The sequence below is a fragment of the Ursus arctos genome, unplaced genomic scaffold, assembly GCF_023065955.2.
Source record: "Ursus arctos isolate Adak ecotype North America unplaced genomic scaffold, UrsArc2.0 scaffold_32, whole genome shotgun sequence".
NCBI classification, from domain to species: Eukaryota; Metazoa; Chordata; class Mammalia; order Carnivora; family Ursidae; genus Ursus; species Ursus arctos.
The window spans coordinates 20940253-20955090 of NW_026623008.1; the positions used below are offsets into that span (position 1 = coordinate 20940253).

The 14838-nt window shown below is 38.2% G+C and overlaps 1 protein-coding gene across 2 annotated transcripts in view; it reads left to right on the forward strand.

Annotated features, from left to right (window-relative positions):
* The window catches only part of YTHDF2 (YTH N6-methyladenosine RNA binding protein F2), a 29484-nt gene extending 18619 nt beyond the window's left edge, over window positions 1–10865 (forward strand). For both annotated transcript variants that reach the window (XM_026516875.3, XM_057305257.1), the window contains exon 5: window positions 10014–10865. In XM_026516875.3, the coding sequence (XP_026372660.1) occupies window positions 10014–10037 (24 nt within the window). In that variant the 3' untranslated portion in view covers window positions 10038–10865. The remainder of the gene's footprint in view (window positions 1–10013) is intronic.
* Window positions 10866–14838: the final 3973 nt, after the last annotated feature.

Sequence of the window (14838 nt, forward strand, 5' to 3'; positions counted from 1 at the left end):
GTGAAAGTTGCTGCTAATAACAGGCAGCAGGAATAAGGGGGAACACAAATGGCTCTGGATATAATGTACTCTGAAAAGATTATAAAATTGAATGGGAAGGTTTTAGTCTATCCCACTCTGATATTTTACACAGATGTGCAAGATTCTGTTTAGTGGCAGAGCCAGAACTAGAACCCAGACAAGTTGTTGGGTAATTCAGATCATTTCTGGCAAATGTTCCTTTACTTGGAATCCATAAGCCTGCAGAAGGATGGGGAGGGGAGCAGGGTGGATCTAGGTGTTTCAGAGTATAAACGAAAAGATAGTAACAATGATATAAACTTTGAGTCATCTGGAAAGTATTTACAGAAATACTGGTAACTAGGCTCTACACCCAGACTTATTAAAGTAGAAATTTCATTTAGTGAGCTCCCTGGGCGTTTTTTAATGGGATTAGAAGTTGACCGAGAAGTGTCTCAGTTTACATAAATTACGATCTGTGAGTAAACTGCAGATTTTTGTCCTCTCTCACCTCATGAAGGAGCATCTGTGGAGGCAAGGCCTTGGAACCTGCATTTTATCAGCTCTTATCTATAGGTATAGATATAGGTATCTATCTCTTGTATTTTTCAAGTTTGAGAACTCCTGGATTATATATATCATTAGTAAGTGTTTTTGTGTGCCTCCTACCTCAAATTCCTCGTGCTTATTTTTCCTGCAAGTTTGGTTTCTTAAGTTTCTTTCTTTGTACTGTAGTCCCGTCTTACCCCCAAACGTCTCTATTACCTGTTTGTCTCAAGACTTCATCTTTAAAAGCAGTGTTAGAATTCATGTGTGTTTGATAAACCTGGCTATACCTTTCAGTACTGTGGTATTTTGAGTAGTTTGCCCATTTTTAATCAGCTATCAGTATTATGAGTCTCTAATGAGTTGCCTATACTTTTTGACCATTAAAAGGTGCAGTCTCTTTTTCCTACACCTGTAACTTGATATTTTATTTATTAAAAAAAAATTTTTTTTAAGTGAGGGGAGAGGGCCAGAGGGGGAGAGAGAATCTTAAGCAGGCTCCATGCCCAGCGTAGAACCCAACATGGGGGTGGATCTCATGACCCTGAGATCATGACCTCAGCCAAAATCAAGAGTCAGATGCTTAACTGACCAAGCACCCAGGTGCCTGTGTAACTTGATGTTATAATCTACTTTTTAGAAACATTGTGGCTGTTTCTAAGAGACACTAATGTTTTTAAGTTTCACATTATTTAAAGATTTATTTATTTTAGAGGGAGAGAGAGAGTACAAGTGGAAGGGGCAGAGGGAGAGAGGGATCAAGCAGACTCCTTATTCAGCAGAGGCCTATGCAGGGCTCAATCCCAGGACCCTGAGATTATGACTTGAGCCTAAACCAAGAATCAGATGCTTAACCAGCTGTGCCACCCAGGTGCCACTAAGTTTTGCATTATTTAGTGTTCCTTTTACTATAGCTTCCTTTCTGTGTGAGCATGTTAATTTTTTAGAGAGTTGTTTATTTTAAGCTGTAAATATTTAGTGACCACTAGCTATCTTGAAGTTGTCCAAACTAAGATGTAAAAAGGCTGGTTTTTAAAGGTAATCTGTGTTTTTGGATGGGGGAAGGGATTCTATAAAGTATGTTACATATGATGGGCCTTTATTTATGTATACAGATTGATATTACTTATAGAGAGCATGAATTCCAGATTCTGTGGTCTTGTTAACATATCATATTTAGAGTAGAAAGGCTAAGGGCTCTAGAAGACCTAAAATCTTATCTACCACTATGACTCATTAGAGCAAGTAAACTTCTCTGAGCTTTAGTTTTTTTAATTTAATTTTTTAAAGATTTTATTTATTTGGCAGAGAGAGTGAGAGAGGGAACACAAGCAGGGGCAGAGGGAGAGGGAGAAGCAGGCTTCCTTTGAGCAGGGAGCCTGATGCCGGGCTCAATCCCAGGACCCTGGGATCATGACCTGAGCCGAAGGCAGATGCCTAACGACTGAGCGCCCCGAGCCACCCAGGCACCCGTGAGGTTTAGTTTTTTTTTTTAAGGTTTTATTTACTTATTTGACACATAGAGAACACAAGCAGGGGGAGCTGCAGGGAGAAGGGAGAAGCAGTCTTTCCTCCCAGCAAAGAACCCAACTCGGGGCTCAATCCCAGGACCCGGGATCACAACCTGAGCCGAAGGCAGACACCCAACCACCTGAGCCACCCAGGTGCCCCACTTTAGTTAATTTTTTTCTTTTAATCAGAAAAATACCTTATTGTGGGTGTTAGAATCAAATTATATATAAATTCTTTTCATACAGATCTTTTATGAATGATTGTGATCTGTAATATTAGGCATATTTATGTATACACATAAATATATACTTGTTTATTTTGGATCATCAGATTCTTCAATAACTTTTGGCATGGTACTTAATAGTGCTACTGAGTTTCTGTTTTGGGGTCCAACCCTTGGAATACACTGAAGAGGGCACAAGAGTGAAAGGGAGGTCATTTAAGAGTCTGGCACATTCCAGGTGAGAGATGACAGTAGCTTGGACTGGAGAGGTATTAATGTTAATGGTTCTATAGGAAATTTTTGGAGGTAGAGCTTGAGAATATCAGATGGCTAGAAAGCATATTCTAATGATTACTTCATTCTGAATTTATCTGTCAAATGCAAAATAATGCTTGTACTGGGAATGGAGGGGATTTGAGAAGCTGTTAAAAACCTTATTTGTTAACTCGTATTCCGAAATGTTTTGAGAAATTGGTTTTATTGTGATATTAGTTTTGGTTCAAATGTAGTTTTTACTGGAAAAGCCAAGGAGTGATTTAGAGAATAGTCAAGGCTGTTTGATTTGGAGCTAGTGTTCTCTCATTATTTTAGTTAATTTAAAAAATGTTAATGTATGATTTATCTTACCCTTGTTCTGTTACTAGTCAGATTTATTAGGTACTGAAAATAGTGGCTTACTTATCTAGGGTTTTTACTTGTAACCCTTTTGGTAAAATATATATAGGAGTTCAGCTTCTAATTAGTCTTGGAAAGAATTTGATGGTAGGAAATATTATTATTAGTTAATGCATTAACTTCATCTTGTTGCTTCTACTTCAGTTCCCAGAAATTCATTCCAACTATATGTCCATTTCTGCACCTAGAAAAACTTAAAAGGGGATGAGAAGGTAGAAGATTTTTTAAAAAGATTTTATTTATTTGAGAGAGAGACAGAGCCTGAGTGGGGGGAGGGGCAGAAGGAGAGGGAAAAGCAGACTCCCTGCTGAGCGGGGAGCCTGACATGGGGCTAGATCTCAGGACCCTGAGATCATGACCTGAGCCGAAGTCAGACACTTAACCGACTGAGCCACCAGGCACCCTGATAGATTGATTGATTGATTGATAGATAGATAGACAGACATATATATAGATAGATAGATAGATATTTTTTAAGATGTATTTATTTTAGAGAGGGAGAAAGTGGGGAGTGGGGCTCTGTGCTGAGTGGGGAGCCCCATGTGGGGCTCAGTGCCATGACCCTGAGACCATGACTCGAGTCAAAGTCAAGAGTCAGATGCCCAACCTACTGAGCCACGGAAGTGCCCAAGTACAACATAGTGATTTGACTGGACAAGTCTATATGTTACATGCTGCTTACCACAAATGTAGCTTCCATCTGTCACCATATAAGGCTATGTCACCATACAATACCATTGACTATATTCCCTTTGCTATACATTTTATCCTCTTACTCATTCCATACCTGGAAGACTGTATCTCCTACTCTCCTTCACCCATTTGCCTATCCCTCCTAACTGCCCCCCCCCCAGCAACCACCAGTTTTTTTTCTGTACTTATAGGTCTGTTTCTGCTTTGTTTATTCATTTGTTTTGTTTTTTTAGATTTCACATACAAATGAAATCATATGGTGTTTGTCTCCATGAAAGTGATTTTAGTATAATCACATTTTTTCATGTTAGCCCCTCAGCATTCTCTTACTTTCAGCCAGGGACACTGAAATTTCTATTCCTTTCTCTCAAGGCCCATGGGGACATAGGAAAAATTAGTTGAGGGCTATATAAGTAAATTTAATTTTAGGGATGAATATCAGTTTTTTAAGGTTAATAAAATATTAGCCAGCAAATAAATATATGCCTCAGTTGTGTTTAAGGGCTTCTTCATAGTGGAGGTAGTGGGATGGTAGTAGAAACAAGGGGATATTAAGCTAAATAGAGGAAAAATAAATCAGAGAGATCTATATGTATTACAGGAAAGGTTTCAAATGTGCAGAGTTTAGGTAACATTGCCACCTTGTGGTTTTTAGGATATTTCCTAGAGATGAAGTTTTGTATTTTATAATCGTAGATATGAACTGGGAGGGGCTCACGTGCAATGGGTGATTAGTATGGATATTACCTCTAGTTATTTAGGTGACAGACCAGATGCTAAGGGCTAGAAACTCCCTTGGTTTATACTTTAATATCTTTAAATTTATCTTTGTTTCTTAAGATTGTTTCTTTAGTCTCGTTATTCCTGTTGAGATTGTGTATTGATTAAAGATTAGGATGAATGTGTCCTAATGGGAAATTTGGGAGTGGGGTGTGAATTCAGTAGATCTTGGCTATGGTTTTCCTCTATTCTTTATTTATTACTAGTTCAAGATCCTTAAGCTCTAGGAATGCATGCATCTTTCCTTCTAGCATTTGGGTTGTTTTCTGGTTAACTGGGACTTTATAATTAATTTTGTGTTTGTGCTTGAGGAGCTTATGTTTACCTTATTGTGGACAGCAAATCCATGTCAGGAGCTTAACCTCGACTGACCACTTTGGCCTGTTCTTACCACAGATCTCACTGTAACTGTCTAGCCTGTGGCTCTAGAAGCACTAGATTTTAAAAAGGGGTAGGCAGGTTCCACATGACAGCACCATAGGGAAGAAAAACTTGACACACCACTTGCCCTACTATGATGAGTCAGTAGCATCTTCATGTATAAAAGCTGAATGTCCAACAAGACATAAATGTATGTTTTGCTCATGGCAATTCCGACTGGGACTTAGACCCAGTGGAGATCCAGTTTTGCTTTTATGTGCTCTTCTACTCTCTTCCCTTTATTATATATCCATCATCATTCTCCTGGTTCCCCCCACCTCACTTTTTATTTATTAAATATTACTAGGGTAGGACTTGTTTAGGAATGTCAGCAAATATAGCTGATCTACAGGTGACTTTGGCTATAAATTGTCAAAGCATTTAGTGTTCTCAGTGGTAATAGGAAAAAGTCACAAAAGTGAAAGAAAGCTGCAGTAAGAGAAGTCTTCTATAGAAATCTAAAAGGTTTTAATGTCCAAAAGTGTCTAAAAATAATGGTCCTTTTGTTAGAACATTCTCTTTTTCATCTTTTCTCATTCTAAAAGACTTGTAAAAAGCTACTGGGTAACTTCTTTTTTTGGACACTTAAATTTTTTTAAATTTATTTTTTAAGTAATCTCTACATCCAGTTTGGGGCTTGAACTTACAACCCAGAGATCAAGAGTTGCACACTCTACCAACTTAGCCAACCAGGGGCCACTATTTTCTTTTTTGCTAAAATACTCCGTGTTTGGGGCGCCTGGGTGGCTCAGTCAGTTAAGCATCTGCCTTCGGCTCAGGTCGTGATGTCAGGGTCCTGGGTTCGAGCCCCGTGTCGATCTCCCTGCTCAGGGGAGCCTGCTTCTCCCTATCCCTCTCCCCTCTGCTTGTTCGCTCTCTCAAATAAATAAATAAAATCTTTAAAAAAATACTCTGTTTAAGGACTTTAGTGTAGGTCTGAGGAAATAAACTCATTTCATTATTTTATTTATTTTTTGGGGTCGTGGCAGAAGAGAAGAATCTCTAGCAGACTCCCTGCTGAGCATGATGGGGTTTGATCTCTTAACTCTTGAGATCAAGACCTGAGTCAAAATCAAGAGTCAGACACTTGGGGCGCCTGGGTGGCTCATTCGTTAAGCGTCTGCCTTGGGCTCAGGGCATGATCCCGGAGTTCTGGGATCGAGCCCCACATCAGGCTCCTCTGCTGGGAGCCTGCTTCTTCTTCTCCCACTCCCCCAGCTTGTGTTCCCTCTCTCACTGGCTGTCTCTCTCTCTCTCTCTCTCTGTCAAATAAATAAATAAAATCTTAAAAAAAAAAAAAAGTCAGACACTTAACAACTGAGCCACCCAGGTGCCCCAGAAATAAACTCATCTCAAAGTTTTATGAATTGTTGCACATGACTTTTAGTGTAGCCAGTATTTGCAGAAGAATTAAATGAAAACTGTAATATTCTCCCCATTTTATTGACTTTATTTTGAAATAATTTCAAACTTAGAGAAATTTCAAGAATAGTACACAGAATGCCTGTATACTTTTCACCTGGATTTGCCACTGTGCTATTTTGCCACATTTATTTTATTGTTCTCTTTGGAGATGTGTAATTTTCTCACCATTTGAAAGTAAGTTTCAGGTAGGTCCTTTTCTCCTCAGTATTTGCTGTTAATTCCTAAAAATAAGAACATGCACTTAAAACCACAGTACAGTTATCAACATCAGGAAATTTAACATTGACACGCAATACTGTTATCTATAAATCTTATTTTTATTTTACTAGTAGGTATTAATGTCCTTGATAGCCATTTTTTTTTTTTTTTTTTTTTAATGATAAGGTTCCAGTCCAGGATCTTTTAGTTTTCATGTCGTTTTGGTCTCTTTTAATCTGCAGTGGTTACATATGCATATCACAACCATAGCCACCCAGCTGCTTTCTTTATGACATTGCCTTTCTGAAGAGTATATGCTGTTTATTTTTGTAGAATGCACCTCAGTTTGTCTAAGGGTCCTCATTATGTACATTCTGATTGTGTTTTTCTGGCAGGAATACTACATAAGCGACTTTGTGTTCTCAGTGCCTCACATTAGGAGGCTGTTTATGCCATTATTGGGAATGTTATTTTGATCCCTTATTTAAAGTGTTCACCAAGTTCTCCGTTTTAAAGCTATTTTCCTTCCTACTTAAAAAAACAAACAAAATCTGGTGAATTGTTTTTTCTATTGGTGCCAAATCTGTTTTACTTTTCAAGATAGTATGTGAATACTTAAATATCTTTATAATCTCTGAGAAGATGGATGTTATCTTTATTATTTGTAATTACATAAGCTTATTTTTTGTGTACACATCAAAACTATTTGGAACTAGAACAGCAATTAATTGAGCTTGCTGGAGTGTATCAGTGTGATGTTTTCTTGATGTTGATCAGGAGATTAAGACGCTAATGCCATTTATTTGTATGTAATTTGCATAATTTAAAATAAACCTGTGGGGCGCCTGGCTGGCTCAGCCGGAAGAGCACGCAACGACTCTTGATCTCGGGGTTGTGAGTCCGAAACCCATGTTGGGTGTAGATACTACTTAAATAAATAAAACTTAAAAAAAAAAAGGACCAGAATTTTATTTAAAAGTCAGTTGTAGCCTGTTACCTACTGCTAAATTCGTAAGTACCTTATAAGTGAGATTAGTTGAAGACCTAGTCTTTGCTTTCTAGGAGCTTTTTGATTGAGTTGGGACTAATTTTACATAAAACAGGACAATGCAATTTAATTTTAATTGTGGGTGCAGGTTTAGAAAGACATTGAAAGCTGTGGTAGTGAAGGAAGTCTCAAAGAAAGAAGGGGGTGTAATGTACTTTGAGGAACAGAAGGCCATATATTCCTGGCTTAATAATAAAAGCATGGGAATGAGATTGAATCAAGAAACACTGAAGAGTCCAGATTTTCTGAAGCCATGTGTTGATTATTTTGGTCCGTAATAGAAGAGAGGTTAGGTAATGGTATCCATCCAGATCATGAAAGACGAAACAGGTATATGAGTTTAAAATTGAAGAGAAGCAAGGTGCTGTTTAAAGTTTGACTTTGGTCAACTGCAGAGATTTTTTTTTAAATTGCAATTTTCCTGTTATAAGCAGGACATTTATTATCAAACTTTGGAAGAGTATATAGGAAGGGCAAGAAAAGTGAGGGGAGTCAAAACTTTTGATGTCTTTTTTTATGTTGGACTGAATTTTTTGTTCTTGAATTGGGTTTGATTTCAAGAGATAGGAGTATATGGCGTGTTATTTTGTTAAATTTGAAATTTCAAAATGACTGAAGAAATAATATCCCAGATTTTGGTATGTTGATGAATTTATCCCTGAATTCCAGGTACATGAAATGGGACATCAGAAAAAGATAACTGCTCGGGTCGCCAGGGTGGCTCAGTCAGTTGAGCATCCCAACTCTTGGTTGTGGGTTGGGTCATGATCCTCAGGGTCTTGGGATTGAGCCCTTTGTGGAGCTCTGCACTCAGGACAGAGTGTGCTGGTCCCTCTCCCTCCCTCTCTGCCCCTTCCCCCACTCACAAGTGCATCCATGACACTTTCTCTCTCAAATAAATAAAATCTTTATTTTTTTTTTTAAGATTTTATTTATATGTCAGAGAGAGAGCACAAGCAGGGGGAGCGGCAGGCAGTGCAGGGAGAGGGAGAAGCAGACTCCCCACTGAGCAGGGAGCCTGATGTGGGGCTCGACCCCAGGGCCCCAGGGCCCTGGGATCATGATCTGAGCCAAAGGCAGATGCTTAACTGACTGAGCCACCCAGGCATCCCAATAAATAAAATCTTTATAAAAGAAAAAAGATAACTGCTCTTTCTGAGTACTGTTTTTATAATAACTATGGATTAATTTAGTCGTGGGGTAGTCAGTTCATCACAAAGCTTCACTTTGTTGACTTTTACATAAATATTTGTAATAACATGGCGTTGAGAAAGAGCCTATGTAGTATATGGCCCTAGATTTGAATCCTAGTTCTTATTAGGTAATACTGGTCAAGGGACTTTTTTGAGCTCTAGTTTTCTTAGGAATAATACAGTCCCTGCAGCGTGGTTATGAAGATCATTATTATGTATAGTGTCTGGAACATGGAAACCCATGAGTGGTAGTTGCTATTGGTTTTAGTAGGAATCATATTTTACCATGGGTGAATGGGAGCACATGACTCTACTCAAGTAGATTGATGAATCGAGTAGAGAAGTTCAGGCCTGTGTGCTCCTAAGCACTTAATGTTTTTTGCTTTTAAAAGGCATGTAGATTGAGGGGCACCTGGGTGGCTCAGTCGGTTAAGCAGCTGACTCTTGATTTTGGCTCAGGTCATGATCTCAGGGTTGTGAGATGGAGCCCTGCCTTGGGCTCCACACAGGGCATGGAGTCTGCCTAAGATTCCTTCTCCCTCTGCCACTCCCTTACTCCCTCCCTCTCTTAAAAAAAAAAAAAATGTGGATTGGGTCATAGTTTAAAAGATTCTAAAGCTGTTTAGGATAAACTTATGAAAGGTTCATGAAGAATGATTTTTACTAAGAAATGAGCATTTAGATTTATTTCAGGGAAAACTTAAGTAGGGGAGTCAGTTTTCAAAATCCATCTCTAAGTGGATTTTAAACTGTCCCTAGGGGAAGAGGGTAATTTTTTTTTTCTATGGATTAAGAGCTTTCTGTATGTCAGCCCATTAATTCTCACACAGCCCTGTGAGATATGTCTCCTCACTTTACAAAAAAAGGAAATTTGAGGCCTATGAATATGCCTAAGGCCTTAGGACTAGTACAGGATGCCTTAGTACTGTTGGAGTTTTTTTACTATACTCTATGTGCTGCTTCCCTTCTTTAGGCTTTTGACGCATGTTTGAATTACTTCCGTTAGGCCCATATTTTGGGGGTTTGACAAGTATTAGCCTAAGCCAGCTATCATTGGAAAATCTGTTTAAGTCATGGAAGAAATTTTAAAGTTAACCAAAAATAATTTTGTATTAATTGGGATGGTTGAGTGTTTACTACTTTGATTTAAAATATAGGAAGTAAAAGTTTTTATTTGTGAGGTATATTCTGTTTAGCACAAATAACAATTTCTGCTGAGTTATAATAAAGTTTTAATTCTTAAGCATGTTCAGATAAGTTTTAAACTAACCATTTCAATTTTTTTTTTTAACCTCTGTAGGAACGTCAAGGTCGTGGCAAATAAAAGGCAGTTCTGCACAGACTGCAGCAACGGTTGCATCTGCGTGTCCTAAGAGGAAAAAAAATGACCTTCAAGAGAATTAGGACTTTTTTCTTAATTTCATTGACTTCAGAGACGATTGCAGACTTGCAGTTTAAGTATTGGAATTTCACAAAAGACATAGGACTTAACTGGAAAATGAAAAAAAAAAGAAAAAGAAAAAACTAAACAAAAAATCCCTCTAGGTAGTTTAGGTGAAAAATGTCCCTTTTATTTTGGCTTTGGTTGTGATTTCAGAGCATAATGCTTTGTTTTTTTGTCTTTTTACTATGTTTTTCGGATTTTAAAGTCCGTAAGTGCATACAGTTTTCTCTAATTTTTAAACCCTTTCCTCTCCCCATTTTGACATTTGCACTTGGAGAACACTTGAGTTTCGAAGATTTTGGGCCTCCACCCCAGAAAGTGGGAATTTGGTTTTTCCCTTCCGAACTGGAAGAACATTTTTATGAAGAATTTTTGTCTTGGAGAATTTAACAGTGTTACCCGAGGTTGTGTCTTTAAGGGTGGTTCATTTTCTCTGACCCTTTGTTACTCAAAGTAAAGTACTAGGAGTCCTAAGAAATTTTCTGTTCTTGTACATTATACTGATTAAGTCAGGATTAATTTGATTTCAAAGCTAATAAGAACAGTGGTAAAAACTTGTTTACAGAAATGCATTTTGGAAGAGAAAAATATTGTAAAACGTGTAGTGAATGTTTCTTCAGTTTATTGTTCAGCCAATGAGGAAAGGGCATTGCCTTTCTTTTTACCATTAATCACTTCTCAATAAACGTGAGATCCTGTTGAGCATCACTTCTAGTACCGTTTATTAGTAGGGTGTGAGTCTTCTGTGTTTTATGAAAGATTTGCAGTGTGAGGAGTTGCACGAGGTGAGAGGGCACTTGGTTTTCGAAAGTTGGCTGAAATGAAATACTTCAGGCTTGCTTTTGTCCAGGGCAGACAACCATGACCTCTGTAAAGAAAAAGGTGGGCCAGAATTCATAATGCTTCCCAGAGAATGTCAAGCCACTGCTAAATCATTCAGCAAATATTTGATTATGAGTGCTTATTAGGTGCCAGGCCCTGTGCTAACCCTTCAGAAACCTGGCCAGATAGTGCATAATTTTATTTGCAAAGTAGGTAGGGCCCAATATCAAGGATGTAAGTGTTTATTTTGAAATACTGCTTATCTAGAGAGTATTCCATGTGGGTGCGGGTCTAAGAATAAATTCCAGTGGGGCTTGGTTTTTTGTGAACCATATAACCATAATGGTATTTGATTTACCCTTGTTTATTTCTCAAGGTTTGGGACTTCTTTGCCTTAAAGATTTAGCCCTTGGGGTGCGTGGCCGTCTTAGTAGCATGGGACAATTTTTTTTTTTTTTTTTAAGAGGGTGGAGGGAGGGGCAGAGAGGGAAAGGGAGAGACTGAGAATCTTAGGCAGGCTCCACACCCAGCGTGGAGCCTGATGTGTGGGGCTCAGTCTCACAACCCTAAGATTGTGACCTGAACCGAAATCACGAGTCTAATACCAACTGACTGAGCCACCCAGGTGCCCCAAGCATAGGACTCTTGATCTCAAGGTTGTGAGTTTGAGCCCCATGTTGGGTGTAGAGATTATTTTTTTTTTTAAGATTTTATTTATTTATTTGACAGACAGCCAGCGAGAGAGGGAACACAAGCAGGGGGAGTGGGAGAGGAAGAAGCAGGCTCCCAGGGGAGCAGGGAGCCCAATGTGGGGCTCGATCCCAGGACCCTGGGATCACGCCCTGGGCTGAAGGCAGCCGCTTAACGACTGAGCCACCCAGGTGCCTCCAGAGATTATTTTTAAATAAATAAATAAATAAAAGATTTTTAGTTAAGATGTCCCAATTTGTAGAATTAGTTAAATGTGTGAAAACTTCTATAAGAAAAGGTTTTGAAAATGAGTTCTATTGATGTTTTGTCCTCAAATGACTTACTCATTTGGCTATTCAACATAGCCCAGGCTACTGAATCAAATAATGCTGATTTGTAGGTAATGTTGTAGTTGTTGCTTCGAGCTGAGAACTTTTCTCTGCCTGAGGCACAGTACAATATATCTAGATATTCCTGTTTGCCAAGCTCATTTTGAAATAATCCCCCCCCCCGAATTGAGTCCTTTACACTTTCATCGTTTGAAGATGCTCAGTTTCTGATTTAGAAATGTAACATTCACTGTTTTCAGTATTAGTCAAACTTCTGTGACTTGTAGAAACTTTCACCTTCAAAAGGGAAAGCATCCTGAGAAAAGCAAATTCAAAAGCAATTTTTCCTAGATTTTTCTACCTTGTATTCAAGTTGGATATGAGATTATTCAAGATGCTTTTTTTGCAATTTGAAATGTTAAAGTCAGTGCTTCCCAGTTTTTCTTTTCACATCACAGAAAATACTGGTATGGCTTTGGGGGCAAATTGGAAGGAATTTGGAGTCCCTAACAAGGCTGTTCACCTAGCTCTCCCTGAGTGGTGAGGGGATCAGGATGTTGGATTTCTGTATTATTATTATTATTATTATTATTATTATTATTATTATTACTACTATTTTTTAAATATTTTATTTGACAGAGAAAGGAAGGGGAGAACAAGCAGGGGTGTGTGCAGACAGATGGAGAGGGAGAAGCAGGCTCCCCGCTGAGCAGGGAGCCTGATGTGGGGCTCAATCCCAGGACCCTGGGATCATGACCTGAGCTGAAGGCAAGACACTTAACTGACTGAGCCACCCAGGCGCCCCAGGATTTTTGTAGTATAAAAAATTAAGATTATGTTTTAAGAGTTTGGTCCAAAAGTTGGTTTGGTGAAGATCTCCCAATGTAGCCAAAACTAATTCTCGTATTTGCCAGTGATAGCTTTGCCAGTGGGAATTGTTGGCTTTTGATTACTTGCCCTCCATACTTTTGATCTATCATTTGTAAATGTAAGACTTTGGATAACCATGTTTGTGTACTTTTTTCCTTTGTTGAGGGGAAACTGAACAGTCTCACCACCTATCAGTGTAGATTCAAAGCATTCTAAACCTTTAAGATGATCAAAATGTATAAATCTTAATCTTACTCAGTTTAATCTTAGTCACATTTGATTGGCTATTTTCCCCAACATGTTTCTTTCTTTTCTTTTTTTTTTTTTTAACATGTTCCATTTTTTTAAAACTTGGAATAATTTTAGACTTTTGTGAAAATACTACAGGGAGTTCTCTCATGCACTGGTTCACTTCGTTTTCCCCAAATGTCAACATTTTACATAACCATGGTTCAATTATCAAAAACACTAAATATTGATACAGTACTATTAACTAATCTATGGATTGTGCCAGTTGTTCAAGGAATCTTTAACTCTGGCTCTGCATCCAATCCAGGATCCCATATTGCATTTAGTTGTCTTTAGGCCTCTAGCCTGTGAGTTCTTCTGTTGTTACTGTTTATGATTAACACTTCTGGAGAGTATTGGCCAAGTATTTTATAGAATGCTCCTTGGATTGGATTTGTCTCATATTTTCTATTAGATTGAGGTTATTTTTTTGGTAAGAATACCACAGGAGTCCCAGGCCCTTCTCACTGCATTGTATCAGGCTACATGATGTCCATATGTCGTAACTACTGGGGATGTTGACTTTGATCACTTGGTGTTAAGGTAGTGTCTGCCAGATTTCTCCACTGTATAGTTACTCATTTTCCCTTTGTAATTAATAAGTAACTCATGGAAGGCTATACTTTAAAACTATCAGTCTTTCAGTTTGCTGATTTTGACATCTGGATTGTTATTGCCTACAGCAAATATTACTGTGGCGTTTGCCAAATGTATATTTGCTAGGTCTGTTCTATATTTATGCTAATCAGAATCCTGTTGTAAGGAGGAGCTGTGCCTTCTCCCCATTTTTTAAAATTTGTATCAGTGTGGACTTGGATATTTAATTCCATGGGTCAATGCTATCATTTATTTTTTATTGCTCAAATTGTCCCACCTTTGGCAATTGGGAGCTTCTTTAAGTTGGCTCTTGTGTCTTTTTGACATGTCCTCAATGTTTTTTTGGAGCCTTCCTTACTTTCTGGTACAATATACCTAGGTAGATATTCCCAGCTAGTCTTATATTTTCTCTGCCCCAGCCCCATTTTTCCAAGGAATTTAAGGTTCCTCTTATTGGAGAATATTTAGAAACCATCCCTTGATTTTTTAAAAAAAGTAATTCTTTAAATTGCACAAGATTATTAAAGTAGAGTTTTTCTTACTGATGTGGGTGGAGAATGATTTAGGCTAATCAAACACTTAACCACTTCATTTCTTATACTCTTGTCTCAAAGCACTGTGTATGAATCTTCTGGAGTTACAGAGAGGCCCAATGAATGTGGGTTGGCTTGTGACCTTCCATAATTAGTCTTAATAGAGACCCAGAATGTTGGAAGATCTGGTTTCCACCCCACCTAAACTATTGTAGGGGTTCAGAGGTTTTTCTACCTGCAAGAAAATATACTGCTAAAGTTTTCAGATTTTCATTAGAGTTAGTATAGCACTTGGGTATTGCTGATTATTTTGACTTTTATTTGAAAAACGATTTACAGACAGTCCCTGATTTACAATGGTTCAATTTAAGATTTTTCAACTTTACACTGGTGCGCAAGTGATACGCATTCAGTAGAAACCGAACTTTGAATTTTGATCTTTTCCCAGGCTAGCAATACGCCCGAAGATATTTTCTCATGATGCTGGGCAGGGCTGCTGCGATTGCCGGTCCCATCACATGATCAGGAGGGTAAACAACAGATACACTTACA